Source organism: Mauremys mutica, chromosome 26 (genome assembly GCF_020497125.1).
Source record: "Mauremys mutica isolate MM-2020 ecotype Southern chromosome 26, ASM2049712v1, whole genome shotgun sequence".
NCBI classification, from domain to species: Eukaryota; Metazoa; Chordata; order Testudines; family Geoemydidae; genus Mauremys; species Mauremys mutica.
In genome coordinates this window covers 5,984,849-6,004,468 of record NC_059097.1, presented here as the reverse complement: position 1 = coordinate 6,004,468, position 19,620 = coordinate 5,984,849, and the positions used below count along the sequence as shown (strand labels likewise).

At 50.0% G+C, this 19,620-nt stretch overlaps 1 protein-coding gene across 1 annotated transcript in view; it reads left to right on the top strand.

The window, feature by feature from the left end:
- LOC123356733 (hydroperoxide isomerase ALOXE3-like) overlaps nt 1-17,262 on the top strand; it is a 50,656-nt gene extending 33,394 nt beyond the window's left edge. The window contains exons 12-14 of the mRNA XM_045000107.1: nt 1,293-1,393; nt 4,609-4,779; nt 16,941-17,262. Of these exons, the coding sequence (XP_044856042.1) occupies nt 1,293-1,393; nt 4,609-4,779; nt 16,941-17,120 (452 nt within the window). The 3' untranslated portion in view covers nt 17,121-17,262. The remainder of the gene's footprint in view (nt 1-1,292; nt 1,394-4,608; nt 4,780-16,940) is intronic.
- The last annotated feature ends 2,358 nt before the right edge of the window (nt 17,263-19,620 follow it).

Below are 19,620 nucleotides of genomic sequence, written 5' to 3'. Positions count from 1 at the left end.
CTTCGATCTAGCAGAGAAAGATCCAGCGGCTGGAAATTGAAACCAAACCAATTGCCACTGGAATGAAGGTGTAAATTTTTACCAGTGAGGGGAAACAGTCATTGGAATAACTCCCGGAGGGCTGCAGTGGGTTCTCCGTCAAGTTTCTGGCCTCCACTGGTAATTTTTACCTCAAGAGTGGATGTTTTTCTGAAGCCTCGGCTCTAGCTGAACCAGGAATTAGCTCCGGGAAGTTACGCAGGTCAGAGTAGACTGTCACGGTGGCTTTAGCATCTAGGAAAAGTTCCATTTCAACATTCTCCAAAGGAAACATTTTGATTTTCATTATGACCTTTCAGTTCATGAAAAATTTCAGTTTTGGTTGGACCCAAAATGATTTTTTTCCCCTTGTCTGGCCCATGAACCAAACACTCCATTATTTGCCCCATTCCTCTTAGTGGGGAATCATAGAATCACAGATTAGGGTTGGAAGGGACCTCAGGAGGTATCTAGTCCAACCCCCTGCTCAAAGCAGGACCATTCCCAACTAACTCATCCCAGCCAGGGCTTTGCCAAGCCTGACCTTAAAAACCTCTAAGGATGGAGATTCTACCACCTCCCTAGGAACCCATTCCAGTGCTTCACCACCCTCCTAGTGAAATACTTTTTCCGAATATCCAACCTAGACCTCTGCCACTGCAAATTGAGACCATTGCTCCTTGTTCTGTCATCTGCCAACACTGAGAACAGCCGAGCTCCATCCTCTTTGGAATCCTTCTTCAGTTGAAGGCGGCTATCAAATCCCCCCTCATTCTTCTCTTCTGCAGACTAAACAATCCCAGTTCCCTCAGCCTCTCCTCATAAGTCATGTGCTCCAGCCCCCTGATCATTTTCGTTGTCCTCCGCTGGACTGTCTCCAATTTATCCACATCTTTTCTCTAGTGGGGGGCCCAAAACTGGATGCAATACTCCAGGTGTGGCCTCACCAGTGCCGAATAGAGGGGAATGATCACATCCCTCGATCTGCTGGCAATGCCCCTACTTATACAGCCCACTATGCCCTTAGCCTTCTTGGCAACAAGGGCACCCTGCTGACTCATATCCAACTTCTCCTCCACGTTAATCCCCGAGTCCTTTTCTGCAGAACTGCTGCTTAACCAGTCGGTCCCCAGCCTGTAGCAGTGCTTGGGAAGGGGGCATTGAGGCAGCTGTGTGTGGCTGTGTGTGTGTGTGTGTGTGTGTGTGTTGTTCCCCAGGGCAGAGAGGACTCTTGGTGTTATCTCACTGCCTGTGTCATTTTGTCCACTCATCAGGTGTCCCCTCCACATTGCAGACCAGAGCTGAGCTTATCAAGTTCCTCACCATGATCGTCTACTGCAGCTCGGCCCGGCATGCGGCTGTCAACAGCGGGCAGGTAGGAGAGAGTTGGGGGGAGCTGGGTTTGAATAGCCCTGAAATATGCTGCTTTGCAGGTTCCCACTCCTCTTTGGCACCCTGGGAAGCTCAGCTGATTTGGTGGGTGGATCTCTGCACTGGTCCAGAGGGCGTCTACATGGCAAGGGAAATCAGTGTCACTCCATTGATACCAGCTGGGATCTGTCCCCATTGACTGCAATGGAGAGACGTCCATTGATACCAGCTGGGGTCTGGCCCATTGACTCCAATGGAGAGACACCCATTGACACCAGCTGGGATCTGTCCCCATTGACTGCAATGGAGAGACGTCCATTGATACCAGCTGGGGTCTGGCCCATTGACTCCAATGGAGAGACGTCCATTGACACCAGCTGGGATCAGGTCCCATTGACTCTAATGGAGAGACGTCCATTGACACCAGCTGGGATCTGGCCCATTGACTCAAATGGAGAGATGCCCATTGACACCAGCTGGGATCTGGTCCCATTGACTCCAATGGAGAGACACCCATTGACACCAGCTGGGATCTGGTCCCATTGACTCCAATGGAGAGATGCCCATTGACACCAGCTGGGGTTTGGCCTCATTGACTCCAGTGGAGAGACGCCCATTGACACCAGCTGGGATCTGGTCCCATTGACTCCCATGGAGAGACGCCCATTGACACCAGCTGGGATCTGGTCCCATTGACTCCCATGGAGAGACGCCCATTGACACCAGCTGGGATCTGGCCCCATTGACTCCCATGGAGAGACGCCCATTGACACCAGCTGGGATCTGGTCCCATTGACTCCACTGGAGAGATTCCCATTGACACCAGCTGGGATCCGGCCCCATTGACTCCAGTGGAGAGATTCCCATTGACACCAGCCGGGATCTGGCCCCATTGACTCTAAACTGGAAGTAAAGTGCCCAGGTTTAGCAGGGTGGATAATTCACTAATGGACCATGAAGACCTTTACCCAGGATCATGCATCTGGTTCTAGCCCCTCCAGAGGTTGTTGGCCTCCATTCAGGGATCACTGGGCTAGGCAGGTCAGACTAGGGGCTCATAATTGTCCCTTCTGGCCTTAAAAAACCTGCGAGCCCAATGTGCTTGGGGTGACCCCTCTGGGGAACAGACCTACCCAGCCCCCGGCTGAGTGATTCCCCCGGGTCACACAGGAAGTCCCTGTGCATTGAGCCCAAGTCACCTCAGGGCTAGGTGGGTTCTCCCGCTCTGGGCCCATGAAGACATGGGTGCTGCACCGCTAGTGCTAGGTTCACACTGTTGCCTCTCTTTGAGCCGAGTGGCTAGTCAAGTTTCAGGCCCCTTGGTACGTTCCAGGCAGAGGCAGAAATCGATGGAATCTGGTATCCTTTTGATGCCGTCTGATTTATGTACCAGGAATGGATAAACGCCGCTGCTCCAAAGGCAGGAAGAACCCAGGCTTCCTTAGCAAACAGCCCTCAAACCCCTCTCTCTCTCTAGCTTATCCCAGGGACACACTGGGTTTGTCCACACTGCACATGCAGCCCGGGGTGTGACTCAGGTTTGAGGCCAAGCCCTCCTGTCGTCCACACACAGACCAATCTGACTTGGGTCAGGACCCAGATCCTCGGACTTCGCTGGTGGGGTAGGTCAGAGCCCGAGTCCTGCTGCGAGTCAGATCCAAGCCCTGTCACGGGGCAGTGTGGACGCAGCTCAAGCCGCAGATCCGAGTCAGAAGGTCTGTGTAGGGCAGTATGGGCTGGAGACTGGGTAAGCCGGCTGTCATGGCTGGTGGAAACACAATAAATCCTGCAGCTCGGCAGGGGGGGTCGACTCGATGACCCTTACGGTGCCTTGTAACCCTGTGGTTCTATGGCTGTGCTGGCCTGGCTGAGACCTGGGGCCAGCAATTCTCAGCCCACTGCGGATGCTCAGGCGTGGGCTAGGATACACCAAGTCCATACACCAGGGTCCCACTGCCCCAGCTTCACGCTGCACTGTAGGCGCTCAGGCCATGTTTGGCTCGCTGGCTTTCACCTCAGCCTCTCGCTCCGTTCTCCTCTGGTCACCGTTTGCGTTCACTGTCGCACAGTGGATTCCCTCACCCCCCCCACACACACGCTGCTAGTTTCTGAGCAGACTCTAACAGGCCTTGTTTTAGGGGTGGCCCCTTGACTGACTCTTAAAAACTTCCCACGGCAGTTTGACAGGCATTCGCCCGGCTCCTAGCAATGGCATTCCTCTGAGCACGGCTCAGGCACTCAACTGCCCTGGTGCTTCGGTGGCACCCCATGTTCTGTGTGTCTCCAGCCTCGGAGTGCCAGAAGCTGGGAGCGGACGGCAGCGTGTGGCTCACTCAATGATTCCCTGTTCTGTTCATTCCCTATGACGCCTGGCATTGGCCAGTGTTGGCAGACAGGATACTGGGCTAGACGCACCATTGGTCTGCCCCGGTGTGGCTGTTCTTATGGGGAAGTCGAGGTTGGTTGGATTATGTTAAATCTGTTGCTGCTAAATTGTATCGTCAATTGCTTGACCACACGTTGGTTCATTATGAAATACACTCAAGAGACCAAATAGCCAGCGTCAGTCAGGTTTGTGAATATGGTACAGGAAAAAGGCTCTGCACACGACCAACCTCCGAGGAGCCAGCCCGTGCAGTGATGTTACGTTCACCTCATGCGCCCCAATTTACACATTTCCGCTGCTATCATTCCTATGATTCTACAAGTGACACATGTCTTTGCACATCACAAAAACCCAGCCCATCGGTTCATTCCAGTTCTCTAACGTCTTGTTCTGTTCGTAGCTTTGTTCTGGAGGCTAATATCCCCGGGACTGAGCTGCGAAGGTAATTCCCTGGCTTGTCGTACGACAGAGAACAAATGTATCTTGATTTTTGACAAGTTTCCTATCTGTGACAAACGTTTACTTCACGAGCTGCAAGGTGTTATGGGACACTTAGCATCAATGACCAGGATGATGGTATTAGGCCAGTTTGACTTAGATCACTGTTAAAATAGTCGTGCTTAATGTTATTGGTGCTTAATAGACGCTAATACGTGGGGTAGATAATATACACTATGACTACGAAGCTATACAACCACCTACATGCTGTGCCTTTAAGGTCTACTCAGGATCCACATCCTGGCTTTGTAGCCACTAGGACTCCTGGTTTCTCTGGGGTAGCTTCCCTCCCGCAAGGGGAGGCGCTGACCCACCTGGGTGTGTCTGTACCACAGTACGATTTCGCCGCCTGGATGCCCAACACACCATCGACCTTGAGAGCTACCCCGCCCACCACCAAGGGCACCGCCACCTTGCGCAGCGTCCTGGGCACCCTGCCCGCGGTGAACGCCACCTGCGACCTCCTCTCCCTCCTCGCCGTCGTGAGCTACGAGCCAGGAGACCTGGTGAGTGGAGCAGCCCCATGGATGCTTGTGTTTGTCAGTCTGTTTGTTTGTTTGGTTGTTTGAGGGACCGTGTGCTCTGGCTGGCAGTTGGAGGCAGGTTTGAAAGCTCGAAGCCTCTGGTAATTGGCTGAGCCTTAATCAGTGGGCGGGGCATTCACTCAGGCCAGGGCTTTATAAAGCCGCGCACAAGCGACCAGGGAGCTTTGCGACCAGGGGCTGCTAACAGGGAGTTTCGCAAGGGAGTTTAGAAGGGGAGTGGGAAGGGAGTGGGAGCCCCTCGCGAGTCCTAACCCCTTCCCCGTGGCCCCCCCCTAAAACCTATAAACTGAACCACATTCCAAAACTACTTTCCGTAAACCACCCTTTCACTAACTAGGAGACAATGCAGGCAGAAGCCCAGCAGCAGAGTGGGGGATATCCAGTTTATTGCGCTGACTGTCGCATGTATGATTACCTGCCCTGTGGGCGGGTGGCGTATGTGTGCAGTCGGTGCAAGGAGCTCCTGGCCCTCAGAGACTATTGTGGCAAAGTCCCGTCTCAGTCTCCCCAGCCTCTGCTGTTTTTAGCTCTGGTGAGACCGGCTAGGGTAATGCAGTCCCCCTTAGGACTCAGGGGAAGTCTGTTCCCTGTCTTCTCACCAGTCTTAATTAAAGTATTTTTTTACCCTGCCTTGTAGGAGAGCGTCCTGCCGCTCTGCCTGGGGAGGCTTGCTGCTTCAACACTCCTGGTAGCCAGGCTCCTTCTCTCTCTCTGCTTCCCCCCCACACCCTTCCTTCCTCCCAGGAAGGGGTTTAAAAAGGTCTCAGGCAGCTCCAAGTTGGAACCAGCTGATCCTAATTACCCTCAGGTAGCTCCCCTCAGCTGATTCTAATTTGCTACCTTGGTAACCCTTTCTCAGCTGAACCTGCTTGACCTGTAGTTGCCTCTCAGTTGATAAGGAGGAGGGCCTTTTAACCCTCTGGGACTGACTCCTCCCCCCCCCCTCTGGCAACTGTCTGTCCTGAGTTTATCACACATCCCACCCCCCTGCTCAACACTACAGGGTTGGGCTACTTGGGTCGGCAAAACAGTGTACCCTTGAAAGGCCATCCCGTTGCCATGCTTGATTCCAGACCTATGTTGTACTCTGAAGTGGAAGGGTTGTAGCGACAGGAACCACCTGGTCACTCTCGCATTTTTCTCTTTGTTTTGGTGCATCCACTTCAGGGGAGCATGGTCCGTGACAAGGGTAAACTTCCGTCCGAGTAGGTAATAGCGAAGACTTTCAATGGCCCACTTTACGGCCAGGCATTCCTTTTCAACTACGGCATATTTCCGTTCCCTGGGCAGGAGTTTCCTACTGAGGAACAGGACGGGGTGTTCTTCCGCTCCAACCAGTTGTGAAAGCACCGCTCCCAACCCAACTTCTGAGGCATCCGTTTGCAAGATAAACTCCTTCTCCCAGTCTGGAGCTACCAGCACTGGGTCAGTGCAGAGCGCGGTCCGCCGATCTGCAAATGCCTCCTCAGCCGCGCTAGACCATTTCACTATATCTGGGCTATGGGCTTTCGTTAGGTCAGTTAGCGGGCATGCCCTGGTGGCGAAGTGGGGGATGAACCGCCTGTAGTACCCCACCAGCCCCAGGAATGCTCTGACCTGTTTCTTCCGGACAGGTCGGGGCCAATTCTGTATTGCCTCTAACTTGTTGAGTTGGGGCTTTACCACACCTCTCCCCACTATATATCCAAGGTATTTGGCTTCTGCTAGCCCAATTGCGCATTTGGAGGGATTTGCAGTCAGCCCTGCTTTCCTCAAGGTGTCCAGGACTGCTTCCACCTTCCCCAAGTGCGTCTCCCAATCTGGGCTATGTATAATGACGTCATCAAGATAGGCGGCCGCATACCTGCCATGTGGGCGTAACAGTTTGTCCATGAGTCGTTGGAAGGTGGCAGGAGCCCCATGTAAACCGAACGGGAGGACAGTGTATTGATACAGTCCCTCTGGAGTTGAAAAGGCCGTCTTCTCTTTGTCGGCCCTGGCCAAGGGAATTTGCCAATAACCCTTAGTCAGGTCAAGGGTGGACAAAAATCGTGCTTTCCCCAGTCGGTCAATTAGCTCATCTATCCGGGGTATAGGGTACGCATCAAATTGGGACACCTCATTCAGTTTCCGGAAGTCATTGCAAAACCTCATACTGCCATCCGGCTTAGGTACTAGGACCACTGGGCTTGACCATTGGCTATGAGACTCTTCAATGACCCCTAACTTCAACATTTTCCTGACTTCTGACTTGATCTCTTCTCTTTTCGCCTCCGGGATCCGGTATGGCTTTACATTCACCTTCACTCCAGGCTCTGTGAGGATGTGATGGTGAACCTCAGTAGTCCTGCCTGGCTTTTCTGAGAACACGTCCTGGTTGCGTTCAATCATGTGGACCACCTCCGCTCGTTGGTCAGAGGTCAATTCTGGGGATATTCCCACTTGGCCAGGCAGGTTGCTCTCGGGAGGGGGTGACCCTATAGTGACCACATGCGCTTCTCTGTCTTGCCAAGGTTTCAACAGGTTCACATGATAGATTTGTTCCAGCTTCCGGCGTCCGGGCTGTCGGACTTTGTAATCGACCTCTCCAACGGCTTCTATTATCTCGTATGGCCCTTGCCATCTGGCCAGGAGCTTGCTCTCTGCTGTGGGTACGAGTACCATCACCCGATCTCCCACCTGGAATTTTCGGATCGTCGCCTGGCGATTGTAATATGTTTGTTGGGCCCCTTGTGCTCTCTCCATGTGTTCCCGCACTATGGGAGTGACTTGGGCTATCCTGTCTTTCATCTGCAACACATGCTCGATGACGTTTCTCCCTGGGTTCGGCTGTTCTTCCCAACTTTCTTTGGCAATGTCCAGTATGCCGCGGGGGTGGCGACCATATAACAGTTCGAACGGGGAAAACCCAGTCAAAGTCTGAGGCACCTCCCTGATCGCAAACATTAGGTATGGTAGCAGGGTGTCCCAGTTCCTCCCATCCCGGCTCACCACCTTTCGTATCATGTTCTTCAACGTCCTATTAAAACGCTCGACGAGGCCATCGGTCTGCGGATGATAGACTGATGTCCTTAGGGTCCGTATGTGGAGCATTGCACATAGATCCTTCATTAATTTAGACACAAAGGGAGTTCCTTGATCTGTCAGGATCTCTTTGGGTATTCCCACTCTAGCGAAAATTTGGATTAATTCTTTAGCTATGGTCTTGGACGTAGTGTTCCGCAGGGGAATGGCCTCGGGGTATCGGGTGGCGTAATCTAGCACCACCAGTATGTGCTGATGGCCCCGGGCTGATCTTTCTAACGGCCCTACTAGGTCCATAGCTATCCGCTCAAAGGGGACTTCAATAATCGGGAGAGGTACCAAAGGTGCCCTTAAGCGGGGTCGGGGCCCGTGTAACTGGCATTCCGGACAGGAGGCACAATATCGTCGGACCACCGCATATATTCCAGGCCAAAAAAACCTCTGTAGAATTCGGTCCAGGGTTTTATCTACCCCTAGATGTCCCCCGAACAAATGGCTGTGAGCTAGCTCCATCACGCCCCTCTGATGTTTCTGTGGTACTAGGAGCTGTTCCACGACTTGCTCTTGGATACGGACAACACGGTACAGCAGATCCTTCTTGATCATATAATACGGCCCTGGGCCCTTGGCTCTCCCTTCCACAGGGACCCCATTCACCTCCACTACTTCTTTGCGAATGTTCTGGTATACTGGGTCATTGGCCTGATCCTGTCCAAAATTCTCTAGTGCAGTTCCAAGATGCTCGTTCCCCTCCTCTTATCTGCCCTCCTTTCTCGCCGAGTCTTCCTGGTTTTCCCAGGGGGCGAGAATAAGTTCTGGGCAAATTCTTGGAAGGCTGGGGGGTTGCTAACTACTGAGGCCACCCCATTGCTCTCTGGGGTGTTATCTTCTTCTGACTCCTCTCCAGGAAGTAGACTGCCAAACCCTGGGAAGTCTCGTCCTATGAGGACTGGGTAGGGGAGTTTCGGGACCACCCCCGCCATCACCTTAGTGGGGTTTCCTTGGACCTCTATCTTCACTCGGATGGTCGGATAGTAATTTACATCCCCGTGGACACAGGATATCCCTGTGCACTTGGCCCGGGATAGTTGATCATACCCGACCAGCTTTCCCGAGACCAGCGTGACTGCACTTCCTGAGTCTACTAACGCGGTGGTCTTTATACCATTCATTTTAACTTGCCTAGTATATCTATGAGGGACCATCGCTACTCCCACTAGGCTTATCAGGTCGCATGACTCTTCTAGATTTCCCAGGTCGCATTGCATGGGCTCCTCTAGGTTTGGGCATTGGGCAGCTATATGCCCTATCTCTCCACATGCATAGCATCGGTACCCTCCTCGGGGCAGCCCCTTAATTTTTGGGCTGTGGGGCCTTACCCCCCGAGTCTCTCTCTCCCAGTCCCCAGGTCCCTCCGAGTACTTTGGCTGCTCTTCGTCCTCCTTCTTCCCTGCCATAGTTCGGCCTGGAGCTATGGCAACTCGGGCCCTTAGTACGTAGCCTTGCCTCCTATCCTGGCGCCTCCCTTCCCCAGTGGTCCGAGAGAGTTCCTGTGCTGCTAGACGTCTCTCTACAAGGGCAACTATCTCATCATAGGAGGAGGGATCATTTTGACTGACCCATCCTCGTATGTCCGGCGGTAGCCCTCTCATGTACCTGTCCACAACTATGGTTTCCACGACTTCCTCCGGCCGGCGGGTCTCGGGGCACAGCCACTTCCGGGCCAGATGGATCAGGTCAAACAGCTGGGACCTCGGGGCTTTGTTGGCTCGGTATTTCCACTCATGGAACCTCTGCGCCCTTATAGCTGTCGTCACGCCAGACCTTGCCAGGATCTCCGCCTTTAGCTGGGAGTAATTGGAAGCTGCTTCTGTTGCCATATCAAAATACGCTTTCTGTGCCTCCCCACACAGAAAAGGTGCCAGGATACTGGCCCACTGGTCTTGGGGCCAGGCCTCCCGCCGGGCCGTCCTCTCAAACACAAGGAGATACGCCTCCACGTCATCATCCACTGTCATCTTCTGTAAGTAGCGGCTGGCGTGCAGGGGCCGAGTCCCATGGGGGCCGTGTGTGAGGGTGGTCAGGGCCTTTAGCTGGTTCACAACCTCATGCAAGGTGGCTCGATCCTGAGCCGCCTGGCTCATCAGGAGTTGATTTGTCTCCTGCTGCATTCGTACCGCCTCCTGCTGGGCAGCCATCTGCACCCTGGTAGCTTCTTGCTGGGCCGCAGTGGCCTGCACCAATGCCTTCACTACATCTTCCTTTTTTTTTGGGGGGTGCTTTTACCCTGCCCCGAGACGGTTTGCCGCAAAGTCTCACTCGAATCCCACTCCTGACACCACGTGTGGCAAAGTCCCGTCTCAGTCTCCCCAGCCTCTGCTGTTTTTAGCTCTGGTGAGACCGGCTAGGGTAATGCAGTCCCCCTTAGGACTCAGGGGAAGTCTGTTCCCTGTCTTCTCACCAGTCTTAATTAAAGTATTTTTTTACCCTGCCTTGTAGGAGAGCGTCCTGCCGCTCTGCCTGGGGAAGCTTGCTGCTTCAACACTCCTGGTAGCCAGGCTCCTTCTCTCTCTCTGCTTCCCCCCCACACCCTTCCTTCCTCCCAGGAAGGGGTTTAAAAAGGTCTCAGGCAGCTCCAAGTTGGAACCAGCTGATCCTAATTACCCTCAGGTAGCTCCCCTCAGCTGATTCTAATTTGCTACCTTGGTAACCCTTTCTCAGCTGAACCTGCTTGACCTGTAGTTGCCTCTCAGTTGATAAGGAGGAGGGCCTTTTAACCCTCTGGGACTGACTCCTCCCCCCCCCTCTGGCAACTGTCTGTCCTGAGTTTATCACACCATGTACGGACTTTGGAGGCCAGGGTGGCGGAACTGGAAGAGCTGAGAGAGGCAGAGAGGTATGTTGATGAGGCTTTCCGGGACACTGTAGAATTGTCCCACCTCCGCTTAAACAGCTCCTGTGCTGTTGAGGAGGAAGAAGGGCCCAGGGAAGTAGAGCAGTCAATGGGAGCAGAGGGAAACCTTCCCGTAGTTGGGACCCTCCTTCCAGATGGTGCTGGGGTTGCCTCTCACACTGAGGTTGCCTCTCCGGGGGAGGGAACTCCAGTTTCTAGGAAAAGGCAGGTGTTAGTAATGGGAGATTCGATTATTAGAAATGTAGATAGCTGGGTCTGTGATGACCGGGAGAACCGTATGGTGACTTGCCTGCCTGGTGCGAAGGTTGCGGATCTCTCGAGGCATCTAGATAGACTTATGTGTAGTGCTGGGGAGGAGCCGGTGGTCGTGGTACATGTAGGAACCAATGACATAGGGAAGGGTAGGAGAGATGTCCTGGAAGCCAAATTTAGGCTGCTAGGGAAGAGACTGAAATCCAGGACCTCTATGGTGGCATTTTCAGAAATGCTCCCAGTTCCACGCAGGGCCAGGTAGGCAGGCAGAGCTTCAGAGTCTCAATGCGTGGATGAGACGATGGTGTAGAGAGGAGGGGTTCACGTTCATTAGGAACTGGGGAAACTTCTGGGATGGGAGGAGCCTATATAGGAGAGATGGGCTCCACCTAAACCAAAGTGGAACCAGACTGCTGGCACTAAACATTAAAAAGGTTGTAGAGCAGTTTTTAAACTAGGAGATGGGGGAAAGCCGACTGCTGCAGAGGAGCGTGTGGATCGGACACAGACTTCTCTTAGGGGAGAGTCTGATGATAGAGAATCTCCAGGTTATAGTCAGGAGCAGAGGAATGAGAAGTATAATGTAAGGGCCGGATCAGATGATAAACAGTCACATAAAAAAGAATCTGGCACATCAGAAAAAGGCAGGCTAATAAACAGGGACAAGTTTTTAAAGTGCTTGTACACAAATGCCAGAAGTCTAAATAATAAGATGGGTGAACTAGAGTGCCTTGTGATAAAGGAGGATATAGATATAATAGGCATCACAGAAACCTGGTGGACTGAGAGCAATCAATGGGACACAATCATTCCGGGGTACAAAATATATCGGAAGGACAGAACAGGCCGTGCAGGGGGAGGAGTGGCACTATATGTTAAAGAAAGTGTAGATTCAAATGAAGTTAAAATCTTAAGCGAATCCACAGGTTCCATAGAGTCTCTATGGATAGAAATTTCATGCTCTAGTAAAAATATAACAGTAGGGATCTATTATCGACCACCTGACCAGGACAGTAATAGTGATGATGAAATGCTAAGGGAAATTAGAGAGGCTATCAAAATTAAGAACCCAATAATAGTGGGGGATTTCAATTATCCCCATATTGACTGGGAACATTTCACTTCAGGAAGAAATGCAGAGATAAAATTTCTCGATACTTTAAATGACTGCTTCATGGAGCAGCTGGTACGGGAACCCACAAGGGGAGAGGCAACTCGAGATTTAATCCTGAGTGGAGCGCAGGAGCTGGTCCAAGAGGTAACTATAGCGGGACCGCTTGGAAATAGTGACCATAATACAATAGCATTCAACATCCCTGTGGTGGGAAGAACATCTCAACTGCCCAACACTGTGGCCTTTAATTTCAAAAGGGGGAACTATACAAAAATGAGGGGGTTAGTTAGACAAAAGTTAAAAGGTACAGTGACTAAAGTGAAATCCCTGCAAGTTGCGTGGGCCCTTTTTAAAGACACCATAATAGAGGCCCAACTTCAATGTATACCCCAAATTAAGAAAAACAGTAAAAAGAACTAAAAAAGAGCCACCGTGGCTTAACAACCATGTAAAAGAAGCAGTGAGAGATAAAAAGACTTCCTTAAAAAGTGGAAGTCAAATCCTAGTGAGGCAAATAGAAAGGAGCACAAACACTGCCAACTTAAGTGCAAGAGTGTAATAAGAAAAGCCAAAGAGGAGTTTGAAGAACGGCTAGCCAAAAACTCCAAAGGTAATAACAAAATGTTTTTTAAGTACATCAGAAGCAGGAAGCCTGCTAAACAACCAGTGGGGCCCCTTGACGATGAAAATACAAAAGGAGCGCTTAAAGATGATAAAGTCATTGCGGAGAAACTAAATGGATTCTTTGCTTCAGTCTTCACGGCTGAGGATGTTAGGGAGATTCCCAAACCTGAGCTGGCTTTTGTAGGTGACAAATCTGAGGAACTGTCACAGATTGAAGTGTCACTAGAGGAGGTTTTGGAATTAATTGATAAACTCAACATTAACAAGTCACCGGGACCAGATGGCATTCACCCAAGAGTTCTGAAAGAACTCAAATGTGAAGTTGCGGAACTACTAACTAAGGTTTGTAACCTGTCCTTTAAATCGGCTTCGGTACCCAATGACTGGAAGTTAGCTAATGTAACGCCAATATTTAAAAAGGGCTCTAGGGGTGATCCCGGCAATTACAGACCGGTAAGTCTAACGTCGGTACCGGGCAAATTAGTTGAAACAATAGTAAAGAATAAAATTGTCAGACACATAGAAAAACATAAACTCTTGAGCAATAGTCAACATGGTTTCTGTAAAGGGAAATCGTGTCTTACTAATCTATTAGAGTTCTTTGAAGGGGTCAACAAACATGTGGACAAGGGGGATCCGGTGGACATAGTGTACTTAGATTTCCAGAAAGCCTTTGACAAGGTCCCTCACCAAAGGCTCTTACGTAAATTAAGCTGTCATGGGATAAAAGGAAGGTCCTTTCATGGATTGAGAACTGGTTAAAGGACAGGGAACAAAGGGTAGGAATTAATGGTAAATTCTCAGAATGGAGAGGGGTAACTAGTGGTGTTCCCCAAGGGTCAGTCCTAGGACCAATCCTATTCAATTTATTCATAAATGATCTGGAGAAAGGGGTAAACAGTGAGGTGGCAAAGTTTGCAGATGATACTAAACTACTCAAGATAGTTAAGACCAAAGCAGATTGTGAAGAACTTCAAAAAGATCTCACAAAACTAAGTGATTGGGCAACAAAATGGCAAATGAAATTTAATGTGGATAATTGTAAAGTAATGCACGTTGGAAAAAATAACCCCAACTATACATACAACATGATGGGGGCTAATTTAGCTACAACGAGTTAGGAAAAAGATCTTGGAGTTATCGTGGATAGTTCTCTGAAGATGTCCACGCAGTGTGCAGAGGCGGTCAAAAAAGCAAACAGGATGTTAGGAATCATTAAAAAGGGGATAGAGAATAAGACTGAGAATATATTATTGCCCTTATATAAATCCATGGTACGCCCACATCTCGAATACTGTGTACAGATGTGGTCTCCTCACCTCAAAAAAGATATTCTAGCACTAGAAAAGGTTCAGAAAAGAGCAACTAAAATGATTAGGGGTTTAGAGAGGGTCCCATATGAGGAAAGATTAAAGAGGCTAGGACTCTTCAGTTTGGAAAAGAGAAGACTAAGGGGGGACATGATAGAGGTATATAAAATCATGAGTGATGTTGAGAAAGTGGATAAGGAAAAGTTATTTACTTATTCCCATAATCCAAGAACTAGGGGTCACCAAATGAAATTAATAGGCAGCAGGTTTAAAACAAATAAAAGGAAGTTCTTCTTCACGCAGCGCACAATCAACTTGTGGAACTCCTTACCTGAGGAGGTTGTGAAGGCTAGGACTATAACAATGTTTAAAAGGGGACTGGATAAATTCATGGTGGCTAAGTCCATAAATGGCTATTAGCCAGGATGGGTAAGGAATGGTGTCCCTAGCCTCTGTTCGTCAGAGGATGGAGATGGATGGCAGGAGAGAGATCACTTGATCATTGCCTGTTAGGTTCACTCCCTCAGGGGCACCTGGCATTGGCCACTGTCGGTAGACAGATACTGGGCTAGATGGACCTTTGGTCTGACCCGGTACGGCCGTTCTTATGTTCTTATGTTCTTATGCTGGCTGAGAGCTGTGGGCATGGCTGGGGGAGACAGAGGGACAGATGTGTGCGGGCGGGGGGCACAGACAATGGCTGGGGAATGCTGGGAGAAAGAGGGTATTTATGGAAATGAGGCCATGCATATTCACCAGCCCTGCAAATTAGGGTGGTTGCGAGGGACCCATCCCCCAACTCAGCCTTCCTAGTGGATCTGGGTCCCATGGAGAATTTCTGCCATTTTGAAATTGCTTCTTTCTGTGCTTCAGAGCTGGGCGCTCAGTCAGCAGCTGCCACTCTCTGGCTGCCCAGCTCTGAAGGCAGAGTGGAGAGTTAGGGAAGCGCCGAAGGAAGGGTGGCACGGTATGGCATTGTCACCCTCCCTTCTCTTGAATCCATTCATTGTGCGCCATCTTCAGTTAATATCGGTCTAGCTTTTTCATCAAAATGCCGGGTGGTACCAAGTCAAATGCCTTACAGAAGTCTGTGTCTATTACATTAGTACTATTACCGTTCTCAGCCACGCTTGTAATCTCACCCAAAAAAGACATATCAAGTTAGTGTGACAGGATCTATTGTCCATAAACCCATGCTGAGTGCCATTCATTATATTACTCTCCTTTCATTCTTTATTAAGTCCCTTATCAGCTGCTCCAATATATTGCTCAGGATCGACATCAGGCTGACCAGCCTGGGAAATCGCATTTACTCTTTTTAAATATTGGCACAATGTTAGCATCCTTCAGCTCCTCTGGAATGTCCCTAGTGCTCCAAGACCTACTGAAAATCGGCATTAGCAGCCCAGTGAGCACCTCAGCCAACTCTTCTAAAACTCTTGGTTGCAAGTTATCTGGATCTGCTGATTTAAAAAATGTCTCTCTTTAGTAGCTAAGGTTTAAATTCCTCCTGAGAGACTAGTGGAAAGGAAAGAGTGTTATCATCCTTGGATGATACGACTGCAACATCTGTTTTTTTCCCCCAGTTACAGAACAGAAATATTTATTGAACACTTTTGCGTTACAGCATGTTAAATGTTAACTATAATATATCTACACTATAATATTTCAAAGTTTTGTTTCTCTAATGGCATAACACTGTAATTTAGTATTAAATAGACTTTATACAAATATATTAAAATATTTTGAACACATCAAAACACTACAGGAAAATATAGACTATTAAATATAATAGAATATTAAAAGATTACAATGGAATATAAAAGTTTAAATGAAGTGAGAAAGTCAAAACAAAACATTTTCACCGGATCAAAGTGCAACGAGAAAGTCTAAACGATTTCCACTTTTTCCCCATTGGAATTGACGCGTTCCTGTGAAGCATTTACATTTTGACAAAACTCCATGTTCGGATGGAAAACAATTCCTTGGAAATTTCCCTAGTGACTCCCCTCCCCAGGGTAAAAACCCAAATCAGGCGAGGTTCAACGCGCACGGCAGGACAATCTCACCAGACTGCATTGGGGTTATATGGGAAACTCAACGCCACAGGATGGGCAGCAGGAGTAAAACAAACCCAGGGAAGTCCTTTGTCACACAACGCAGCCTAGGTGCTGACTCCGTGGGCGCTCTGAGGCTCAAACACCCATGGGGAAAAAATAGGGATGCTCAGCACTCACGGGCCATGGCTCCGCCCATGCTCCGTCCTAAGGCCCCACCCATGCTCCGCCTTTTCCTCCGTGGCCCCGCCCATGCTGGGCCTCTTCCCGCCACGGCTCTGCCTCTTTCTCTGAGCGACTCCCGCAGCTCCCTCCTCTCCGCTCCCTCCCCCCGTCACGCGCCCTTAAGGCAGGAGGGGGCAGAAAGGAGCGAGCGGTGGGTGGGAGACACTTGGGGGGCTCAGAGACCAGGGAGCAGCAGGAAGGCAGGGGGAGCCTCGGGGGAGGAGGTGGAGAGAAGCGGGCGTCAGGCGCCTGGGGATGGATCACTTGAAAAATGCCCTGTTCTGGTCCTTCCCGCTACAGCACCTGGCATTGGCCACTGTCGGCAGACAGGACACTGGGCTAGATGGACCATTGGTCTGACCCACTGTGGCCGTTCCTATGTTCTGCTGGAAGCAGCTATTGGAGTTGTTCTCACGGGTGGCTCGTGAGAGATTCCCTGGTACCCAAAGGGCAGGAGAAAGCACCACTTCTGCCTGAATGTCCATTACCCAGCAGCATCAGAAGGGATCCAAGAAGAAGGACATTCGGGCCAGCTCGGAATGGACCCTGGTTCTTCCCCTTTGCCGAGCGGGATCTGTGAGTTCAGGGCCTCCCTAGTCACTTCTCTCTTCGCTCCTTTCCAGAGACCCCTGGGCTGCTACCCTGAGGAGCACTTCACTGAGGCAGAGCCCAAGCGGCTTATTGCAGCCTTCCAGGCACGGCTGGCGGAGATCTCCAAGGAAATCCAGCAGAGGAACAAGTCGCTGCCCATTCGCTACCCCTACCTGGACCCTGCGGAGGTTCAGAACAGCGTGTCCATATAACCCCGCAGGGCATCTCCTCCCGGCGCTCAGAGCACTTTCCACCTGACCTGAGAGTGTCTCGACGGAGCCAGCGGGAGGTGTCAGGGAGATTTGGCTGGCAGTGCTCAAAATGTGACCCCCGCCCTAGGGGCACCAATACCAGAAGGCAAATAAATAGAACCTCACATATGTTATGATGAATCTAATTATTTTTCAGCCATTCTTGTGATTTTGGAGAGCCTGGCTCATGGGACTTGAACACTAAAGACTTGCATTTAAAGTGTGCTCACTGGGCAGCTGAATTAGATGACACGAAAAGGAGCAATGGTCTCAAGTTGCAGTGGGGGAGGTCTAGGTTGGATATTAGGAAACACTATTTCCCTAGGAGGGTGGTGAAGCACTGGAATGGGTTCCCTAGGGAGGTGGTGGTAGAATCTCCATCCTTGGAGGTTTTTAAGGCCTGGCTTGACAAAGTGGTGTTGGTCCTGCTTTGAGCAGGGGGTTGGACTAGATGACCTCCTGAGGTCTCTTCCAAACCTAATCTTCTATGATTCTACGATTAGCACCCACTGCTGTGAATCTGGGAAGTAGCCCATCCTCAGGGTAATGGACTCAGGCTCTCGGCAGATTCAGGCAGCATTGCTGTGTCAGTTACACTCGGGGCAGCTCCCCCCTCTCAGAGCAATCAAATCAGGCTCTCTGCTGACTCAGGCAGGCATCTCTGCGTCCATTACACTTGAGGCAGTTCCCCTTCTCGGAACAATTTAGCACAGGCTTCCTGCAGACTCAAGCAGATGTTGCTGCATCGGTTACACTAGGAGTAGTCCCTCCCCCTTCAGATTGATTGGTTCAGGCTCTCTGTCCCACTCAAGCAGACATCACTGTGTCAATTAAATTCAAGGCAGTTTTACCTTCTCAGAGCTATCGTCTCAGGCTGGCTGAAGACTCAGGTAAGCACCTCTGCATCGCTTACACTGCTTGGGAAGTTTATCCCCAACTATATCAATTTAATTCTCATGATTATCAAGCCAATCTTATGATTTTTGCACAGCTGGGCTCATTAGAATCATAGAATATCAGGGCTGGAAGGGACCTCAGGAGGGATCTCGTTCAACCCCCTGCTCAAAGCAGGACCAATCCCCAACTAAATCATCCCAGCCAGGGCTTTGTCAAGCCTGACCTTAAAAACCTCTAAGGAAGGAGATTCCACCACCTCCCTAGGGAACCCATTCCAGTGCTTCACCACTCTCCAAGTGAAAAAGTTTTTCCTAATATCCAACCTAAACCTCCCCCACTGCAACTTGAGACCATTGCTCCTTGTTCTGTCATCTGCCACCACTGAGAACAGTCTAGATCCATCCTCTTTGGAACCCCCTTTCAGGTAGTTGAAAGCAGCGATCAAATCCCCCCTCATTCTTCTCTTCTGCAGACTAAACAATCCCAGTTCCCTCAGCCTCTCCTCATAAATCATGTGCTCCAGCCCCCTAATCATTTTTGTTGCCCTCCGCTGGACTCTTTCCAGTTTTTCCACATCCTTCTTGTAGTGTGGGGCCCAAAACTGGACACAGGACTTTTGAACACTGGTTGCTGGCAAACTCGGAAACCCTCAAACCATATCATGTCCCAACACCAATGCTCCCTCCCTGTCAAAGGACCCCCAGAGATTATCAGTGTTACATAAGACCAAAAATACCCTTTGCCAAGTCAGTGTTTAAGTAACTTTACGATTATGGAATCAGTAGTACCAATCCTGGGCATCATAGCCAGGTGCAAAATTATTACAAAATTGGCTTCCAAATCATAAGAATTTAATAATTAACACATAATTATGGGTTCTTTATAGTGTGCTTGTGGTTCATAAGTCTGGAGGAGTAACATTTTCATGCTGTGGTCCCCAACTGTGCAGACAAGAAAGTTCTTTTTTATTTTTAAATGAGAGATGAGATTCGCCAGCAAAAATCACATGACTCCTGGAACTGGGGTATTAAGGAAAAGAGCAGACATTATGTTGCTCATGACAGAATCAGGAAAATTAAAATTGCACTGTTTGACTAAATCATCTTCCGAAAAGGCATCCAGTCTTGGCCTGAAGACTTCCTGAGATGGAGAAGATGCCACTTACCTTCGTAGCTTGTAAACCTTTGCACCAGCCTTACTGAACTGTTTCCAGTGGCTAGTGCCAACTCAAGGATTAGAGAAGGGCAGAGTTAAGGTTGTGTTGCAGGTATATGGCATCATTTTCTAGTTTTCAGAGGTTTTAGGTTTAGCTCCCATCCACATGATGAGAGGACATGAGGCCGCACTGGGCAACCTTAACTCTGCATTAATGTACTTTATGGGTATTTTACCCTGATTTTTTTTAATGGACTTTTTGCCACAATAACTGGGTCTACCTTACAGCTTTTCCCGGCCCAGCTCTGATGGTTAGTGGTGTGATTTTTTACACCTCTAATTGCCAGTGCTATGCTGGCAAAACTTGTAAGTACAGACCGGGCAAGACTCTGCATGTGGACTTTAGAGC